Here is a 20581-nt window from a genome sequence, read left to right as displayed (position 1 = left end):
AGATAAAACAAGTTATCCTAAAAAAAGGTAAACCACAAGGCTCAAAGGAGGCAGGCAACTCTCCCTGTGGCTTGAATGATTTATTCCTAATACCTTCAATTCATGCACGGAGCTGTTACTACATTAGCCACAGCAATGCCAAGGATGCCATTAGTCTGAATTACAAACTGCAAAGGGAAAAATATTCATTACGAACCCGAACCACAGAACTGTGATATGATGGAGAAGACACAAGGCACCCAGAATGATCAACATTCACGTTGTCTGCCCTGTGGGAGGGACAACACCAGGTCAGAGAATTCTACGGTATAGGTCTCCACTCCATTATTCATTTTAATCCCAACAGGGCAGCATGTCAGGAATCCTTCTACATCACGTTTCTTTATTAGTCTTCACATACTTTGCAAACTTATATTGAAGAGCCACCTTCTTTTTCCTTACTGGACTTTCATCATCAACAGCTCAGCTTATTGAAAGAACCCTATGCCATGAACTCTTGATTTAATAGAGAAGTGCAATATTCATAATATGTTTTAATGATTTCTGATGAATATTCAAGTTTAGATGACAAAGCAAAGCGTTCTGCGCATCCTGCTATTTTTTTTTTTTGATGCCAGGCTTTTTGTCTTTTCTTCACAGCACCATTTCAGTCTCCTTGTAAATCAGGGTAGAGTGACGAGGACAGGGAGATGTCTGTAAGCCAAATATCACTGCTGACACCGGGACTAATAGCTATAAAATGGCTATGATTACCTTTGGGTTAGAAATTATTAGGTTCATAGTCACCACAGGACTGATTTCTGAGCTGAGTTCTCAGAAATTTTATGCTCAGTACCTGTATGCTACAGCACAATTAATTTATTAAATGGATTGTATGTTGTAAACTGCTAACTATACAGGTCTCAGACTTAATAATAAAAAAGATTCCATGGGGTTCAGCTTCCTCTGCTTCAATTTCAGGAATCATCCTCTGTTTCCTTGGTTGTTATAGATCTAATGCTCAAATACACAAGAAACAGTTTACTCTGTTCTGGCAGTGCAAAAAGGATCTGAACATCAGATGTGATGAACATTTATGTTAATGATGTAGCAACAGAACATTAAAATGAGTGAATTAAAGGCTATTCACCACACTTTTACTTGCTCACACCATTTATTTTCAGTCCTTCAAGTTTAACTTAGCTCTTTTGCCTCTGTACTTTTCCCATTTACTTTGTATCTATTACTCAGAATCTGAATAGATTACAAAATACTTATTCTGAGTCGCAGAAACTGTATGGCTAGAGTACTAAGTACACTTAAGTTTAGGCATGCATGAGAGCATCCCAACTGACCTTCATTTCTTATGTGTAATGGACTTGGTTGAACTGGAGCTATGAAGAAGGATGATTACATTTCTCTGCTGCAAAACAACATCCTTGTCTCTTTGGCTCAAGATTGCGCTAGGATGAATTCTGGCCTGCTGCCACACTCCACTGCAGATACATACTTATTTCAATAAATGTCAGATAATCATTGCTTTCAAGGAAGAGGGTAACATCTGCCTACAATATCTCTAGACCTCTCTTTGCATTACTATGTCACTTCTTCCTGAACGCAGGAATCAACACTGCACACTGCTCTGTGAATCTAACTCATGCTCTAGCTCAGCTCGTTGCCCATTTTGTCTCTTCAGCAACCACAAAGCAGCATGAAGCCCAAGCACAACACACCTCTGCAGCCACAAAACTGCTCTACCTGCTGCCATTATCACAGCCAATCTTCCTTCGTGGCATACTTAACACGTGCCTTGAGTAACAGTGAAGTAGAACAATAATGAAGTTATCAGCCTATCTAATGCACTTAATCCTCTGTAGGAACAATAAGCAACAATGAGTACTAGGGAAGACACAGCCTAAGATGCTTGGTTATTTAAAAACAGAGCTGATGCTGTCTGCTCTGCCTCTAATTCCTGCTGTATCTTGCATCAAAGCACAGATCCTACAACTTAACACTCATGGACTTCTACTCTAAATCTGCTTCATCTCACCTCTAAAAGGTTTGGAGCTATCCACTGGCTATGACAGACAAAACCATAGAACTGAGCATAGGCTACCAGGACAACTTCAATTGTGGCACTGCTGACCATGTTTATGCCTAACTTTCAGTTTTCAGGAATTCCTGCAACTTTCTTGCTACCTATTCCCTTATGTGCTCTTCTAAGACTTTGACCTCGGTTTAACTAAACCAAAGCTACAGGCAAATTCTGAACTGTGTCCTTTCCCAGCAGCAGTATGTGTTTGCCAGAGTTGAAGGAAGGAGTGGTATTGGATAAGCGCTGCTAAATCCTGCCATTGACCAAATGTCATTTGCAACAATTGGTATTTTTCTTCATGACTGATGAAACCAATAAACAGCAAGAGTGTCTCACAGTCTATCAAGGGACAAGCTGATGTCAGCTAAGCTGATGTCAGGAGAGAAACCCAAAGTAAATGCATCTAAAACTCTGGCTGAGTCTACACAAAACAAGAAACAGTAACTTCAAGTCAATTGCTTCCTTCATTTCAGCTGAATATCTCTCATATAACAATTCATTACAAATCATCCATGTTAACTGTTTTATTGCTCACAGCAGTTCACTAAAGGTTATTTACAAAGAACGACTTATTTTGAATAGATATTTAACAAACTCATGACCAGATAAAGCATTCAAATTTAACTTGCTTTCAAAACTTCAGCAGTTATTATATATACTTAAAGCTTGTTGGTATATACTTTCATTGTTTCCTCAGTTTACCTCCATTTCCATGCATGTTATCATATTGTGCTGCTATGGACAACGCTCTCAGACAAAGGGATTGGATTTTGGGTGGTGCTGTGTGGGGCCAGGAGCTGGACGTTGTGCATCCCCTTATAGCAAATGTAATCAGAGAATTTTAGAAGGAGCTAAAGCTAAAACCATTGAGGTTGTAGCAATCAGAAGTTTAGTTTTAGCTTCCTCTAAAAACATTAGTGTACCTCAACAATAGGTCCAGTTATCAGTATCATCAACTCACGACAACCCCAGCTCCCTAGGCATGAATGACCGGCTAAGTTCCCTAGGTTGTATGAAATAAGCATGTGAGAAACACAGAAGGAAATGAGGGTCTTCCCTTTGAAAGGCTAATGTTTAATGCAACTTTAATCACTTTATAGAAAGGCCTCTCATCTTCAAGAATGAGGAATACATGCCCTGGGTTAAGCCTTTTCATGTTTTTCAGAGTTCCTTACCTTGCAATCAGCAGAAGAAAACTGTACAAGCTTTCCCACTATTCCAAGCATTGATTTCATTTTACTGCTCCATTTAGGAACAGCATTAACCTGTGTAACTAGCCATTAAGATGGGACTATCCCACAAGAGACAAAAGGTACAATTACAGTGTCCACCGACAAGAAACCACTGGGCAACACTTTGGAAGTCCACACAACAGAGTACTTACCACCCCACTGAATGCAAACTCTGCAGTGGTGCTTGAACTCTCAGCAGGGCAAACTCTGCAGATGAAAACACTGCACTGATCCCCAGATAAGCAATTAAGATTCCAAAGGTCTTGGCAATCTGGAGATCTTGAGAATCAGATAAAACAATCAACTCCTTCTTCAAAAAGAAAGGAAAAAGATTCAATGAACTACCAATCAGTGAGCCCCACTTCCATTGTGTTAAAAGGTACAGAGCAAATAACTCTGGAAGTTATTTTAGACATGTGAAGGACAAGGCGGCGATCGGGAGTTGTCAGCATGGAATTATGAGCAGTAAGTCATGCCTGACACAACTGATAACCTTTTACAACACAATGAATGGCTTCTAGGCTGACAGGGGAGTACTGGGCATTGTGAATTCTGACTTCAGTAAGGCTTCTGACACCTTCTCCAAGAACATCCTCACAAACTGATTAAGCAAAGGCTAGATAAGGAGATAGCGTGTAGGGCTGAAAATTGGATGAACTGCTCAGCTCAAAGAGCTGTGACCAGCAGCATGAAATCCAAGTGCATGCCAGTCATTATGGGATAACCCCAGGAGTCGATATTACAATCGATGTGATTTAATATCTTCATTTGTGACCTAAGCAACATGGCAAAGGGCAAATTAATAGGTGACAGAAGACTGGGAGGAGTCACTGATAAAACACACGGTAGCATTATCATTCAGATCCTGGGTCCAAAAAACAATTCTCTTTCAGCAGTTAGTAATCTTGATGGTACCTGAACTTCAGAGGAAAACTTGCTTCTCAACTCAGGACAGTTTTTGGCACATTGCAAATATCACTGTTTCCAGCAATGTGGTTCTCTTAATGCACCAGAAAAAGCCACAGGCCATTCTCTGCATGCCTTCTGCATCATAGCATACACACACTATGAACTGCCTTATTATAGAGACATTTCAAGATTCTTCCCCTACTAACCTTAAAGACCAAGCCAGCCATGGAAAAGTCAAAATAAAAGATGGGAGACTATGCACTTCCTAGTGATCTCCCATAGAGAATGAGGGGGTAGAAGAACATTTTAAAAACATATCAATAAGAGTTTAAAGAATTATACTGACTTGATGCAAGGATCCAGAAATTACTAGCTAAATCACTAACTTTGCTCTGAAGTCTCTGAAAAACATTAAAGAGATCTATTGGGGTAGGAAGGGTGCCAGGAAATAAAATCTCTAGTAAGTAGTTTGACAGCACATTTTCCTTATCCATTATATGTGATGCTTAATGTCCTCAGTTTTATTTATGCTTGTTCTATGAGAAAGCGTAGATGCTTTCCTTAAGGTAGAAAGCATTACATTAGAGGTATTTGTTTTGACAAATATTAGCTGTAACTATTGTTGCTGTGGCAAGGGAAATCTAAGTGTATTTTAAAAACACTCACCTGACTCTGGTTGGCATTGTAAAGAAAAATGCAATAGAACTAAAACTCATGCCAGTCAACTTACTGAAAATGATAGCTGTTCTCAGTGCACAATAATACATTACTATTATGTTTTGAATTTATATAATCTTCAAGGAGCTGAAAGATCACACTACTTATAACAGTGCTTTGGCTTTAACTATATGTAAAGCTCTCAGGAAAACATTATCAGTTACCAGTAGCGGAAATATTGGAATTTCCTAGATTAGTATACATTCCTTTAAAGGAGAGGTACAACTTGAGACAACTAAGGTCAGGGAAGAAAAGACAAGTACAGTAGCTCTGGGTGCAGGACATTCCTTGCAGACTATGGAGAGGCCCATGGCAAACAGGCTGTTGCCATCCAGAAGCACATGATCTGGCAGGAATTGCAGGCCAGGGGAACAGCACACAACAGATTGGATTAACCACCCCAAACTGAGTCTATTAAGTCTTTCTACCACCAAGCATTTTAATTTCATTTTCTCCCTCTGTCCCACTGAGGACAGGCAGCAAGTGTGGTTGCTGAGAGCCTGGCAGCCAACCCCACTGCACAGTCTCTCTTGAAAGAAGCGATTGAGACTTGCAAGTCCCCACACCTGACTCACAAGCCTTGGTCAATCTTTGAGATGTTCAAGAAACCCTGTCAATAAATATCACCATACCATGGCTTACATGTAAAGAAAGCTGAGTGCACTGGAACAAGTACTCCACCTAAAAAGGAGCAAGTCCAATTCTTCAGCTTAAGTATCTCAAGAATTAGCTATCTACTAAAACTCCACTAAACAAAGGCAAGATGGATGCTTGAAACAACTGGCCATACAAAAAAAATGCACACATCCACAGTTCTACAAAAAGGCTCAAGTGCAGGGTCTGTAAATTTCCACTGAAAAATACTGTTCTTCTTTGATGAAAAACACAGCTCCCTTTGTCTGGCAGGAATAGAAATAGCATCATAGAAAATTGGTTTCTGATACCTGTTAAGAAGGTATGAAAGATAATAGCATAATATACACGCATTCATTCTTTATGGTTTGCTGTTACATTTAATTCTGGTTCTCTCGAGAGTTGCAACATAATTGACTATGATTTAGCAACGCATTTCCAAAGCACCAAGTGTTTTGCTTAGATGTTACAGCTTGCCAGATACGAGTAAACTTTCCATTAATAATAGGGTAACAATTCAAAATTCTATTCCTTGGTGTAAGGCTGACAACAGACTAACTATTATGCTGAAATTAGCAACTGTTCAACACCACCAATGAAGTAAAACATTTAACCATATAGTTCTTTTAAGCCTAAGAACAGTCCCATTGCACTGCAGGAAAGAACTATAAAAGGTGATTAAATGTTACTAGACTAGGTACAAATCACAAAGAAAACCTTAATGTAAAAAAAAATAATAATCTGAAGCACATTAGAAACAAACAGGTCTGTGAAACATGCAAGGATGAATCTTTTTTGGCAGAACTTCTCTTTCATATATTAAAGTAGTAACAATAGAAGAAAAACCACAGCTGACACATTTTCAATATAATCATACCTTTTGAAATTGTTAGTAAAACAATCAGAGATTTAAGCCTTAGTAAAATTAATTTTGGCTGTATGACAGATTAAGCTTCCTCATCAGTTTGGCACTGGATGAACAGTATGTGGGGAATAAAAGAAAGAGTCTACTACCTAGAAGAACAAACTATAGTCATAAAATCAGAACTGTCAAACTAAGAAAAAAAGATAACGTTCATTTCTACAAAAGGCAAACACAGATTGCCATGATTAGAAAAGGATACTGATCTTCATCTCCCTTGATTTGTGTACAGTAAAAGAAAAAAAAAAAAAAAATCAAAGTAGGACGATTTCTAAGGCTGGTTTTAATGTCCTTGAAATATCAGAGGTTGCTGCCAATGCCACCACGGAGAACACCACATCCAAAAGGACAGACTGCACATCAGTGACTGCAGAAGGCTGTGGGAGAAAGCCTGTGAGGAAAGACCTGGTGCTAGTGTCTGCACTGAAAGCTGCAGAACTGCAAGGCGCCATTTCTGCAGAGAGAACCAACACCGACATCTTGGAACAAGGAAGTAAATTGGACAGAGCAATCAAGGAGAGCTGACTCAGAGATTCAGGAGGTTTCAAGGGTAAGTTGAGTATTTACATATCTGAGCTCAACAGTTCCATAAATATCCATCAGGGATATAGTTTTCCCAAAGTTAGGAAAAGTGATTGCATTTAAGACATTATAGATACTGCTCAGAAGTATGACTTCAATTTTCAAACGGAAAATCCTACCTGCATTTCTTGGTCCACAGAGGCAATAAAAGTAGAAAATGCAAAGCAGATCTCTCTGCTCCTTAACAAGGTGAGAAATACTGCTTTGACCTGTCTCCTTTTTTTCACCACCACATACTGCGCTTCTCCTAAAGTAACTAGGAGAAAAAAAATACTTTAAACAAGTAACTTTTACTCTTTTTAAAAAAGGGTTTCTCTGCTCACGAGATGCAGACAACAGCCACTGCCCAAAGAAGTTACCTGCAGTACACAGAGCAGAAGAGCCCCAGTGAGGCCTTCATCTCAATGGTCCACGCTTTACCCCATGATGGTGAACACTGTAGCATCAGTTCAGTAACCAATCTTGAAATCTCTTAAAAACTTAAATATTCGACAAATTTCTTTTCTTATTCAAGGACACTGAACAGTAAAAAAAACACACCAAGCTTTCTGTACTCATAGAAAATGTCAAATTATTCTACAGACTAATACACTGTACCAATTATAGAGCTTTTTAATATCTTTAATTAAGTTTGCAAAATGTTCTGAAAAAGTTCCAAGGTAAATGCAGTCTAATTATCAAACCTCAATAAAGCATACATATTTACAAACTCCTGTTGGACATTTTCACAAGAGTGTTGACCACATTAATTCAAATGTTAGCTAATTTTAGGTGACAAGACAAAAAAATCAAAGCTACAATGAAAAGGCAATAATAAGGAGGTCTCTTCACAGCAGAAGTTATCTAAGTAATGAAAAGCCTAATTCAGGACTCAAATAAAAGCTATAATCACTGCATGAAAATGATAGCAAGCTGACAAAACAAGTACTGGTGAATGGACACCTATCTCAAAAGAAAAAAGCCACCGTTTTCATGAAAGCACCCAGAAACCCAACACAAACATAATGCAAGTCATCTGCAGTACTTACCATCATGAAAAAGGAGCTGTGCAATGACAGTTATATTTGCTGCATGGCTTACTATTCATAACTCTACTACTTATCTTTACTGAATTTTTAATCTTAATAAATAGAAAGGCTATAAACATTGGTTTACTAATCCAAACAAGATTACCACTGAAAACAGCAGCAATTTCATTTCATTTCTATGCTATACTTATGAATCACTACATAAAAGCCTTCAGATAGCTGATCATCAGAAGGGGAAAAATATAAACTGAAAAAAAAATCTAGAACAGTCATCAAGTTAACTTTAAAGTCCTTACATTAATGACTATCAAACCTGCTGTGGAATTTTTCTGATCAGTAAAGGAATTTCAGTCATACAGAAGAACGCTATCACTAAGCTCTTAAAAACTTTACTGCAAAGTCTTGAGGCTCTCACTTAGTTCAGTCTTGAGTTCCTTAGTCTCTTAAACCAGAGACAATTATCCAGCTTGGGCATTTGCAATAATCAGAGGTCAGAAAGTACTGTCATATGATTAAAACTGCATTAAGCTACCAAAGCTCAACAGAAAATGAGGAAAAACATTTTCTGTTGGTGAAGAGAAACACCCCACCTCCTGAACCTTTTTGAAAAAATGCATAGTGCAACAGTAGCATTCTTGCAATTTCAGCTGCATGCCTCTAGTTGCTTACACTACTACATGATACACAGCAACACCTCACCCACACAAGCCTATTTTCAAACATTAACGTATGCATATAGAAGGCAAAAAAAGTATTATAATTGTGGCTTTTTTTTTTTTTTTGGTTGTAGACCTGCAGATCTACTCAACAGACTGTTGAGAACTAAGACCTTAAATTAACTGTCCAAGAATGGCACAGAATATGAACAGAGAAAACAGGTGATTTGGAAGACCAGCCAGACTGCAAATCAAATGCAAGGAAGACTTTTCATAACGATTAACTAAAAGTGTATCAGAATCTCAGAAATAAATTTGTCCCCCTGGCATACAAATAAAAAATCAGGCCTGTCAAACTCATGCCTCAAAACCAACATAAAAAATTTGCAAAAATTGCCTAAATTCTTTCATGTTTACTGTCCACCCAAGAAGATACTCAGAATGGAGATACCCACTTTCATTGCCACACCTCTCTTGTGATGCACACACTTCAAATTAGGTATTGCTAGGGCCCCCAAGAGCACATCAACATTAAATAAAACTTCACAGAGGTATGAAAGGAGGTTGAGAGAACAGAAGAGTTTTAGCAATTGTTTTTCTATCACCAGAGCAATCCAATGATTAATGGAAATCACTTCCTCATGAAAAACTGGATGCTGTCAGACCATGTTGAGAAATATCTTTCACTGAAAAATAACTTCTAGGCACAAAACCGAATCAAGACTGAAATTATAAGCAGGTCTCCAGTCTCCACAGGCTAGCAAAAGCCTTGAGACAGACACCAATATTCAGACAGGTTTGTTCCATCTTAAACTAAGTTTCCCATATTCTTCAGCCATAAATCAAATTACTGTAACAACAGAATAAATTAAACTGAAATGCTTGGCTACTTAAACAAGTTTTTAGTTTTTTTCCTAGAATTTTTCTAGTCCTACCCATTCATCATATTCTATGAAATTCAAGTTTGCACATCAGATATTCATCAGAGGATCTGCTTGCTTTCCAACAGTAAATTCTGAAGTGAGGCAAACACTAGATGGGTAGTTTTCCTCCTTCCTTATCTCAGCCTCCTGGGAGGATATACAATTTGGTTTGTTTGCGTTCCAGCACATCCAAGTTATGTTAAGCTTTAAATGCCTGCATTTTCCCCTTGAAAAGATCAGAAAAGCATAAGCTTACGAAACTAAAACCTGGAAGTTCTGAATCTTAGTAGTCATTTGTTACAGTATTTGTGATAACTTAAGTGAATTTCTCCTACTGAATCTTTTAAATACTTTATTTCATGATGTAACATTAAAGAAATACACACTACTTGCAACTGAGTGTCATGACAGGAGGCTATCAATTACATCCTTTTTCCAACATTTTTCTAGGTAGCCTCATGCAATACATTGCTGAGAAATTTAATTATATTAGTCACCACTGAAGTGTCTACTTGATTAGTTTGTGTCAGTTTGCCTTCCCTCAATCACTCCTCCTCAACAGATGGGTTGGACACCAGGTTGGGGTCACAGTGTGGAAGATGTGCTCCTATCAGTGGTGTTAGATGGACCCACACATATTGGCCCTGGTCTGGCAGCGCAAGCCACTCAAAGTGATGCTTTAGGTTACATGATGTTAAATGTAAGCTTCTTACATCTCCTCAGTCATCTCTGGAACGTTCGGTAGAGCACAAAGAACATACCCATGGTCACATGAAATGTAAACAGCAACCGTGCCTCTCATTCACAGATCACCTCATTAAATAAATCCTATGAACTCAATTTCCATTATACATTCTTTCATTTATAAAAATTTCCTGCACCCTGAAATTGATCTCAGAAAGACCTATCAAGGTGGGTGGTCTAAAAGCTGGGAAGAATGTGAAAGCAAAACAAGCTGCATCCAAGAAATATGACTCTACAGAATCCTAATTGTACATTGAGCTTGTAGTAATTCCGGTAGCTGCTAGGAAACTCTACATTATTTAACACTTGCGATTTAAAATCTAACTTCCATTGTAATTCTGTTTGATTCCTTTAGGCTGAAATTCTAATTGCATATCTCAATCTAAGTTATAAAATCACACAAGAAGAATAGCACCTTTCTCTCGTAGACAAAGAATGCCTGTGCTATCTACAAAACACACATACTGCTCTACGCTTTAAAAAAAATACAGAACTTCTTTGAGAAGAAACTAACATCTAGATATTTCTGATTAGAGACTCAAAGCATGACAGAACACCCGGATCCTGCAAAGTCAGAAGAAATGCCCAGCATACTCAACTTGAAAAATCCAGCCCTATCTGTCTAAAATGGAGGTTTCTGAAAACTGCTGCTTGGATTAGACTGGCCAGGGGAAAAAGAAAAAAAAAAAGGGGGGGATAAAAGAGCCATTCAAATTATAGTCAAGAATAAAGAAGAATGTTGAAGTCTGAAGTAAATGATCATACTGGCTAGGGTACATTTACATTAAAACCCATTACCCTCTATTCCCATGCACATTTTGTTTGCATATACATGTGTTCTGCTATGATCATACCCCTTCTCTTCCCATAGGATCCCTGACTTGCTCTCTGCAAAGGATAGCCAGCGTTCAGCATATCAATGAGGACTGCACAACAAACTAAATCTTACTGCTGGACACCTGCTTTATTTACTGCACAAACATAAAGGCATCTAAGAACTGTTAGAAGCAGCAAATGCCACAGCAGGGTCCAGCACACATCCCATTCCATTTACGACCCAGCATCCTAGAGTGAAATGGCGTATCAGAGATGGATATATATGCTGTATTTCAATCCCTGCAAGGAGAACAACAGCATCAGCAAAAGGGCAGAATAAAACCTGGAGCGCTGAAGGTTCAAATTGCTGCAAACAAACCCATAGAAGACTGTCAGAGACTTAAGTATAAACTGTCTATATAAGCTAGTTATATTAACTTTAGAATTTCTCTAACAGTTTTCAAAGAAAAAAGTCACAATCAGTAGGTGAAAACATTGTAAAGTAAGTCTGAAAATAAATTATTTTAGACATTTAATGCCTCATAAGAAAAGGGAAGTAAAAGGCTCTTTCTCCTTTCGATACTTCGCCCTATGATCACTTGATCTTTTATATTAACAAAAATATAACTCAGGAGCCCAAAGGCCTTTAAATTTAAGGCTTTTTTTGTTAACTATTTCTCAAACTCGTCCTTGAATTTGTTTCTACCATCTGTAGTAAAATGAAAAAAATGATTCTGACCAAGCCAGGTGCCCTGTCCAAACATATCTCTGAGCACAGCCCGGTGCCTGGCCAACCACGCAGAGCAGGAGCACCTCATCACTGGGGTTTCTGAGCTTGACAAAGCCTCTTACCAGCGGACTGCCACTGACTATAGCATTACAGCAGGTATTATATTAAACCTATGCCTCTTACTCAGATTATTCCAATAGGACCTTTCAAGCCACAGCCACTAGCTAAGTAAGACATTTTAAAAGAAGCAAGTCCACTAAAACCAAATAATTCCTAAATTTGCATTGTTTTCCAAACTCAAACAGCTCTTGGGAAAGCAAAGAAGCTCACGGCATGCAAGAAGGAGGTTGCTTAGTTGTGGCTCTCCAATCTCAGTTGTAGCTCTGCCGTCTTCTGTGCAGCATTATTTTAGTATCTGCACATTTATTAAAGATTCTTAAAGGTGCTATTTTGCCAGTTCAAGATCAGAAGAACGAAAACGACACTGGTAAGTGAGGAGAGAGAAGAGAAAGGGAGGCAAGCTGGACAGAGAAGCTGAGGAGATCACAGACTCTGCATAAGGAATTTATATGACAACAGGCTTTGAAGACAGGAGGAAGAAACAAAAATCATGTAGACCAGTCAGCAATGCTGACACAACAGCATGTAGGACCCTCCCTTACACTTCCAAAGTAAATATTTAGCTGCTTTAACCATACGTGCAACCTTTTTCTTCCCATCTTGCACCATTCCCTATTGCTTCCTACTTCTACAGCAAATGAAGCAGGAGTCGGATAACGTTCTGCTTTACTGTACAAGTTTGATTCCTCCTCAGAGCAAAGCCTTCCTTACAATTTCTGCTGAATGAGGCAGTGGGGAATAGTCAGCAGTCTTTTAAGCAAAGTCTATATCCTAATAAGTGAATGAAAAGGTAAAATCAGATGTCTTTCACAATTCCTAGTCAGAATATTTTCCTTACACAACATTAATATTCTTTCAGATTCATCCATCTAGCTTGGAACAAAAGTCTTAAATATTTTACACACACAGGCTCACAAGGTTTTGGTTATGAGTGTTCAGCTCTTTCAAAATTTTAGCACAGCCTCACTTGAGAAGAAACCAGCACAAACACCATACTGCTGTTGAAGTTACAGCATAAAAAATGAAAGCAATTGCAGCTTTTGTTTGTAGGAATAACCCAGATAGCTAAAGAAAAAAAAAAAAAAAAGGAAAGTTTCATGCTAGATTAAAGTAATCAAAGACAGCACAAAAAGAAAATGCACTGAAATAGTTGGAATTGCAGTATGGCTATCGTACTCGGAACAGAACCAAACAAAAGTTCTATCACACCACTACCTTCTCCCACTCACTAGAGTAGTACTCCACCTCGGTTTACTGACCCATGCAGAATGGTATGCAGTGTGAAAAGGCCACTTTGGTACAATCATCCATGTATTGTGGGAAAAATGTAGTTAAGACCAAAACTGTACACGGCTGCCGTAAGTTTTTGCCATAAGTTTGCTGCAGAAATTCACAGCATTGACTACAGTAAAAAAAAAAAAAAAAAAAAACAACAAACCAGACTCAAAATGAACAAAAAGTAACTTAAACTGAACAAATAAAATTATACAATCAACATTTACTCTTTTTTCTTCTTCAAAGGATAAGATTGGTCATTGCTCAAGGCAAAGAAACAAACAAGACGAGTGCTCTGATGCACTACAGAAATAGAAATGCTTCTTACACATTTCTGCAATCATTTTCCCTAGGGCACAGAAAATACATTTGAGGCTTTTATTTACAAGTTAGAGAAATCTTATTTGTTATTCTGTCAATTTGATACAGATTTTAGGAAAAAAAGTTTATTTTGAGTTTCATATTAAGTTTTACTGGGTATTACAGATTATATAAATTAGTGTACATCAGATTTCTGAAAGCTTTCAGACCATCCAAAAGCCTATGCAAAGAGCAGGGTTGAGAACAGAGCACTAAAAGACTGTACTGAGGTGCTTTGTGAACACTTTAAAAGAATTAATTTTCCAAAGGAACAAGTTAGAGTTTGACTCCACTGGAAGACCACTTATTAAAATGGTGCTACATGAACATCATGGTTAAAAAGAAAGTTGAAACACTGAAAAACCTAGAAAAGGGGATGGTGTAAATCAAAGCTATGCTTTCCATCAAAGCACCGATCCTGAATCACACAATGCCTCAGATCTGATCACCTACAGGCTCCACAGACTTTCAACTTCTTACCTAAATCAAGAACGCAAAAAGAACAAGTTGCCTGGTCCAAGCAGATGGCCACATTCCAAAGAAGTCATTTCAAGACACACAACTTAACTGAAACACAAAATGAGGATGATAGTGCTTACCTCTAAAATAGGGAACAAAGAGACAGAAAGGAGAGGCTGTCATTATTCAAAAACTAAATTCTCAAAAATATCATCCAGAGATACAGTCACATTAGGAATAAATCCAAGCATATTAAGGCATGGAAACAGAAAATTTAGGCAGCAGAACGTATACAGTGACTCACATAAATCCTTGAACAAAGTCCTCCAACACAAAATTAGAGAAATTACACAGTCATGGAATGAGAAGTACTTCCAAGGGCTAGATGCTTCAAAGCATGATTAAAAGCTAGAGTTACTTAGAATCATAGAATCATAGAATCACCAAGGTTGGAAAAGACCTAAAAGATCACCCAGTCCAACTGTTCACCTATTCCCAACAGCTACTTGTTTGCACTATGACAAAAAAAAAAAAAAAAAAAAAAAAAAAAAAAAACATTTGAACTGCTGTTAAGTAATCTACAACGTGGAAGGAAACATTTAGATGAATGATTTACCAGATAAAACTAAAGAAATTAGAAAGACTTAAGACAAATTCGGGGAATGAGCAATAGTATAGAACAAACGAGTATCAGGAAATAAAGCCAATAAACACTACATGCATAATATAATCAGGAATTATACTCATGGGGAATCTAAACCATAAACTAAGGAGAAATTTAGAATTCCAGAGGTTTCCTGGAAACCCTTTGTTTTTTTATTACTTCTGATTTTGTTACTTCTACTGAATAAAGCCTGGAACAAGAAAACGCCACTAACACTACTGTTTCATCACTACAGAATTAATTCAACTGGATGTCATACCAGAACATAATGTTCAAATCTAGATATATTACCTTGAAAGATAAATTTAGTGCTGGAAAGTGGACAAAGAATCACTTTGTCCATAAAACATGTGAAACTTCATTTTCACATTTTTTCAAGTAAAACTTTACATACACACAGTACGTAAAAAACAAGGACTGCTCTTCTTGCAGAGGAAACAAGTACACAGAGTACCACACAGCAGCTAAAAGGAAATGTTCGCTCCTCTCTTCCTAAAGTGAAAAGAAACGTGAAATTAAACTGAAACACAGGCGTTAGAGAAAGGAAAATGTTTTCCTCCTAAACTCCATAATTCCTTCAAAAGGGAAAGAGGGAACTGAAATCACACACAAAATAAGACTTTCTTAAACTTACACTTTCTAATATAACAAGATAGTCACAATTATAATGTTACCTAAAAATAGGGGATTGCCCATTAATTCAAGGATATACACATCCACTTATCAGGAACTTACAGATGAGGGCTGTTTCTATGATAGACTTGACGTTACATAGATGCCACAAGCATATTTTGCTCACATCATTCTAAAGACAGGATGAGCTATGCACCTGCATTCCTGAAGGCAGGTCAATGGTTCTAATAAATCTCCAGAAAGTAAACCAATTATAGCCAAGGACTCCAAATGAACAGGCATCATACCATACCTGTAGCAGTTATGCAAATGGCCTCTTTCTTTCCCAGTAAAAACAAAGACAGCAAACCTACTTGAATGCTAAACAAATAATTACCGAGGCCTTTTCCAGTACTGTTTAATACCACTTGCTTCAAGATATAAGCTGACAGCTCATCAGAAGGCAAGGATATTCCTCACCTGGCTGGATTTCTCACACCTGTCTTTAAGACTCTGGTCACTTGTCAGAAGATAAGATAATTTCAGAAAAATGGAGAGCTCAAACCACTCAAGCAGTATCTGTCCTCCTTCCCTTTGCAAATGTTTCTCTTTTTCTCAGGGCTGTTTATGATGCTGCTTTTTTAAAGGCAGAAGCTACATGTTGTGCAAATGATTTGATTCTGGAGGAGGCAACATGTAAGAATTAGATCAATAAAAGGAAAGGGGGAGGAGGTTTGCAGGTGAAAAGATTATTCTAATGAAATCAAAAAGAAATGCTAGTATCCATCTAGTACAGATGGATCATTAAGTGCACCTGAAAAGAAATATTATCAAATCAGAAGGAAAGATTAGGGGATTTAAGACTGTCAAATAATAAAAGCCACACAAACAAAAACTATAGCCCTCTTCTCATCCCAATAATTCTAAAATTAATGAGTTGTGCCCAGCATCCATCTTCTGTTCTGCAATGTTCCATGAACTTTTTGGAATGAAACATCAGATTTTCCTCTTCCTGGCAGGCAGCTCACTTCAAAAAAATTCTGCAAATATATTTCAATACATGGACTATGCTCCCCACTTCAATTAAAAAGCTGACACGACAAGGAGACAGAAATATGAATCCTCATTAACACTTCTGATAACCTTAGCATGACTGTGCTTTCACTCAAGCTGTCCTTCACATCCAAAAAACCTCTGTGAGAAAAGCTTAATAGCACCTAACTACTTTCCTTATAAAAGACTTTTCCACAACCAATAGGAAGATCAGAATCTTGTTCAATTTCAAAAATTGATTCTATTAACAAACAAGACATCATTTTCCCCCTTTCCAAAAAATCTTTCCTCAATCTGGAGAGGCGGCAGTTAAGCTTTCTTCGTTTGGACCTCTTTCAAGAATGTAATGCCTTAAGCCAATCAAAGCCAACCTTGCAAAGCAGTGACGTGGAACAGTGAAGAATATATTACCCACCTAAGCATCCTCAGCCCCTGCTAACAGCTCAAGTGCAGAAACAACTGTTCACATAGAGAAGGCAGTTCTAGACAGCAGACAATATGGGGAGGTGGCAAAAAAAGCATCAATATGTGAACATTCAAACTAAATCATTCTCATTAACAATATTGCTGGCTCTTCATATACTGCACAGGAAAGATATAAAAGGATATCAATGTTTAAAGAGGCAATAAGCAGTTGAGGAGAATAATGAAGACTAATAGGACTTGAACTGCAATAGCTCCCAAAGGCCCTCTTCTGGATGGGAGTCCCACAGTGCCAGGCACAGCCACCAAGATGAGTCCCCAGCTCAGAAACCACACGTTCCAAATGAACAAAAATTAACTAGGATATTAATCTGAAGTAACAGCTCTGTTTATCAGATGAGATATTTTTAGAGCCTGTACTAGCACTTTAGCCTAGAGAAAAAGATGCTTACAATCTCTTTCTGATAACCCAATTCAGGAACAGTAAGGGAAGCTAGGGAAGAAAAAAAAATCTTTGCACTCTAAGTCACGAAGTGCTTGGCTCACACAAATGGTGCTTATTCCGCAGAAAGGGAAAAAAGACTGCTTTCCTGCTTAAGTACTAAAAAGCAGGTTCACCATCTCTATAAATATTTTTTAAGAGGCTGAAACTAGATGTTATTGCAAATTACAATGAATTTGATGGAAAATAATTTTTTTTTTTTTAAGTCCATTTCCATCCAAATGTTAGCCTACCCTTTGCGTTGCATAACCTTTTCAATACATTTTAAGAGAATAGTCTAAGAAAATGGCTGGAAGTCATCCCAGAAACCAGTGCATTATATATCCTTTCTGTAAATGGGGAGAAAAAGATACTATACATTCTTCTAGACTGAGAAGCAGAAAAGAACGCATCACTGTGGATTCAGCACTTGCTGCCAGAACACCTAGAAACGTTCTTTATGCACAGGAAGCATCCTTTTTGAAACCCATGCAGAAGTCTTTGTCAAACTTTAAAAAAGATTTTATCAGTTACCAACACATTTTCACTTTATTTCTAAGCTGCAAGCCAAACACTGACTATTAACATACTTCATTCACAAAGTGATTAACATCAATGCATGAATTTGATCAAAAAAGTGATAAAAGGAACACTGCTCTCCCACAATCAATAGAGCAGCAGTGCGGAAAAGTCTATTAAGGTCAGACACTTGATAGAAAAGGCGCTAAAAATAACATCTTCAGAACAGCCCTGACACACATACTGTTTAAAGACATGCAGTAACAACTACAGATTGTGCTCTCAGAAGCATTCCACTTTTAAAAGCTCTAAAAATCCCACTGTTCAACACTAAATACTGGAAATTAAGTTAACATCCTCCTGATTCTTAATCCAGTAATACCTTTAAAGTCTTGATGCACCTAATTACAAAGCATTGCTGTAGCTAAAGATTATCCCAAGCCAGATACAGCCTAAGAAATCCCTTAAGCCTCCTTCTTCCAGAGCGATGAAGACAGACATAAAGATGATAACATACAGAAAATGAATGAGAAAGTAGCAGCCTAACAGGGCTACTAGAAAGCAGGGCAGCATCCGGAAGAATTAAGCTCTTAGTAGAAAGTTTCCATTTAAATGGCATCCAAAAATCAGTTTTTTCAATGTACTGGAAGCATACAGCAGGTAAAGCAGGAATCAAACTGTTTACAGACGAGTTAAGGTGCACAACACAGAGAGAGCCCAGCACAGACAAGAGCCACCTTGAGGACAAAGCTGATAAAACCAAAAACTGATTTTCTCACCCAGAAAAACAAAAAAATCCAAATTTACCTCACCTTATTAACATTAAATATCTAAAGAGCAGCAGAATTGGATTTGTGTGCATGTGTTGATATGCACAACCTGGCTGCAACCATTCATTTCAGAAGCTTGGTTAGTTGGGTGCCAATACACAATTGTTGGGGTACAGATGCTACATTCACATAGAGGGCTGCTTCTAACCCATCTTACTGGGCTGCAATGACACCTTGCCCTCTGCTATGTCTAAAGCACAAGGCACTAATCCAGTGCCTAGAGAAGTCGACAGAGAAGTCATGTGAAGTCATCAGCAGAGACCCTGCATATTTTGCTATGCCCTCAAGCTCCCTCTGAGCAGTCTGAGGATAGATCAAAAGCAGTACCCCCCAAACAGTACACATACCAAGCTCCCACAACCAGGTGTTAAACAACCATTAAAACCATTTAGTTACTTTGACTCCCAGATGCCCTTTGCATTCTCAACACCTGTACAACTGCACTACTAAAAGCAAAAAAATCACATTAACCTGCTTAATACAGCTAACATAGAAATTAACGCTGTAGGAATGTGTTTAAATTTGACACTTAGTAATTAAACTAAACCATATGTATTTAAAGTGCATTGTTCCAGAAGCACCCTCGAATCACTGCAGAGCTTCAGATAATTATGTATAGCAGTCAGTGCGTACTGGAAAGAAAAGATGAATAAATGTTCCTGACAAAGTGGAAGGAACATCATCTGAGGAAAGAATTTGGGTATTGGATAGCACATAACCTATAAATTATGCTGTCAAAAAAAAAAAAAAAAAAAAGACAAAGAGATAGGGGAAATAAAGGTACAAAAACAGCTATTTCTTTAAGTGGAGCTTAGCTGCCGAATCCTTTTCTATAAATCTAATTGTACACATTTTTAAATCAAGGATTACTTTGTTTTAAACATTCTTCCCTGCATGTCAAAATCCGCACATAGGAGCATGTATTTCTCAATATTTATTTGACAAGCAACTAAATTAAAATTGTAATGCTTACTAGTATGCTACAACAGTCAATTTATAAAAAAAAGCTGCATACAAAGTTGTATATTATTTACATGAAAAATACTATCTGGCAGCTAGTAGTCCCCAAAAAGAGAAGTCTATCAAAAACGACTAATGAAGAGGAAGAAGAATGAGGTACCATGTGGATCTGCAGCAAAATACGAGGTAACTGTTAGTCTCTGCAGTCAGTAGCAGGTTGTCTTTCAGATCACAGGTACTTTTATAGTTATACAATTGTCCTTGCTTTCTCAACACTGAAGGTCTTAAAACAACTGACCTGGTTATTATTATTTTTTGTAGGCTGGGGGCTCCTATTCAATCTCACATTGGATAGCAATTTCAGAAAGTAACACAGAAAGGCAGTGAATAACGAACGATGTTATGACAGACTATTGCAGTTTTAGCATAAGTAGAATAAGCAAACCTTTAGCAGCACAGCAGATTAATGACAGTTACAACAAAACGAAATCTGGTAAAAGGCACAGTTTCAAAATTATCAAACACAACAGATCATCCAAAAGGCAGAAGAAGGCTTTTAAGACACTGAACTTGCACACGCAAAATGAGCTACAGGGAACAATGCTGAGGATGGATGTAAGCATCTTACCCGTGAGCACAGCTTTTGCAGAGGGGTCTGCCAGATCCAGCGCAGATTTCCCATCGGTGTTCCGAATGTTTGGATCAGCTCCGTGCTGCAGCAGCACTGTGCAGGGAAAGCAGAAACAGTATCTTACCTCAGGGATACACAGATTATTTACAGTTAAGTGTCTCCTCGGCATGATGTAGGCACAAACACACATTGCACAATTTTATTTCCTCCTTTTTTTTTTTTTTTTTG

The 20581-nt window shown here is 37.8% G+C and overlaps 1 protein-coding gene across 1 annotated transcript in view; it reads right to left on the bottom strand.

The window, feature by feature from the left end:
- The window catches only part of TNKS (tankyrase), a 106267-nt gene that overhangs the window by 61483 nt on the left and 24203 nt on the right, over positions 1 to 20581 (bottom strand). The window contains exon 4 of the mRNA XM_042812459.1: positions 20351 to 20446. Coding sequence (XP_042668393.1) covers positions 20351 to 20446 — 96 coding nt within the window. The remainder of the gene's footprint in view (positions 1 to 20350; positions 20447 to 20581) is intronic.

Source organism: Centrocercus urophasianus, unplaced genomic scaffold (assembly GCF_019232065.1).
Source record: "Centrocercus urophasianus isolate 14NV4802_14NV808 unplaced genomic scaffold, USGS_Curo_1.0 seq_13, whole genome shotgun sequence".
In the NCBI taxonomy this organism is placed as follows: domain Eukaryota; kingdom Metazoa; phylum Chordata; class Aves; order Galliformes; family Phasianidae; genus Centrocercus; species Centrocercus urophasianus.
The sequence above is the reverse complement of the archived record's forward strand: the minus strand, read 5'-3'. Positions and strand labels throughout refer to the sequence as shown.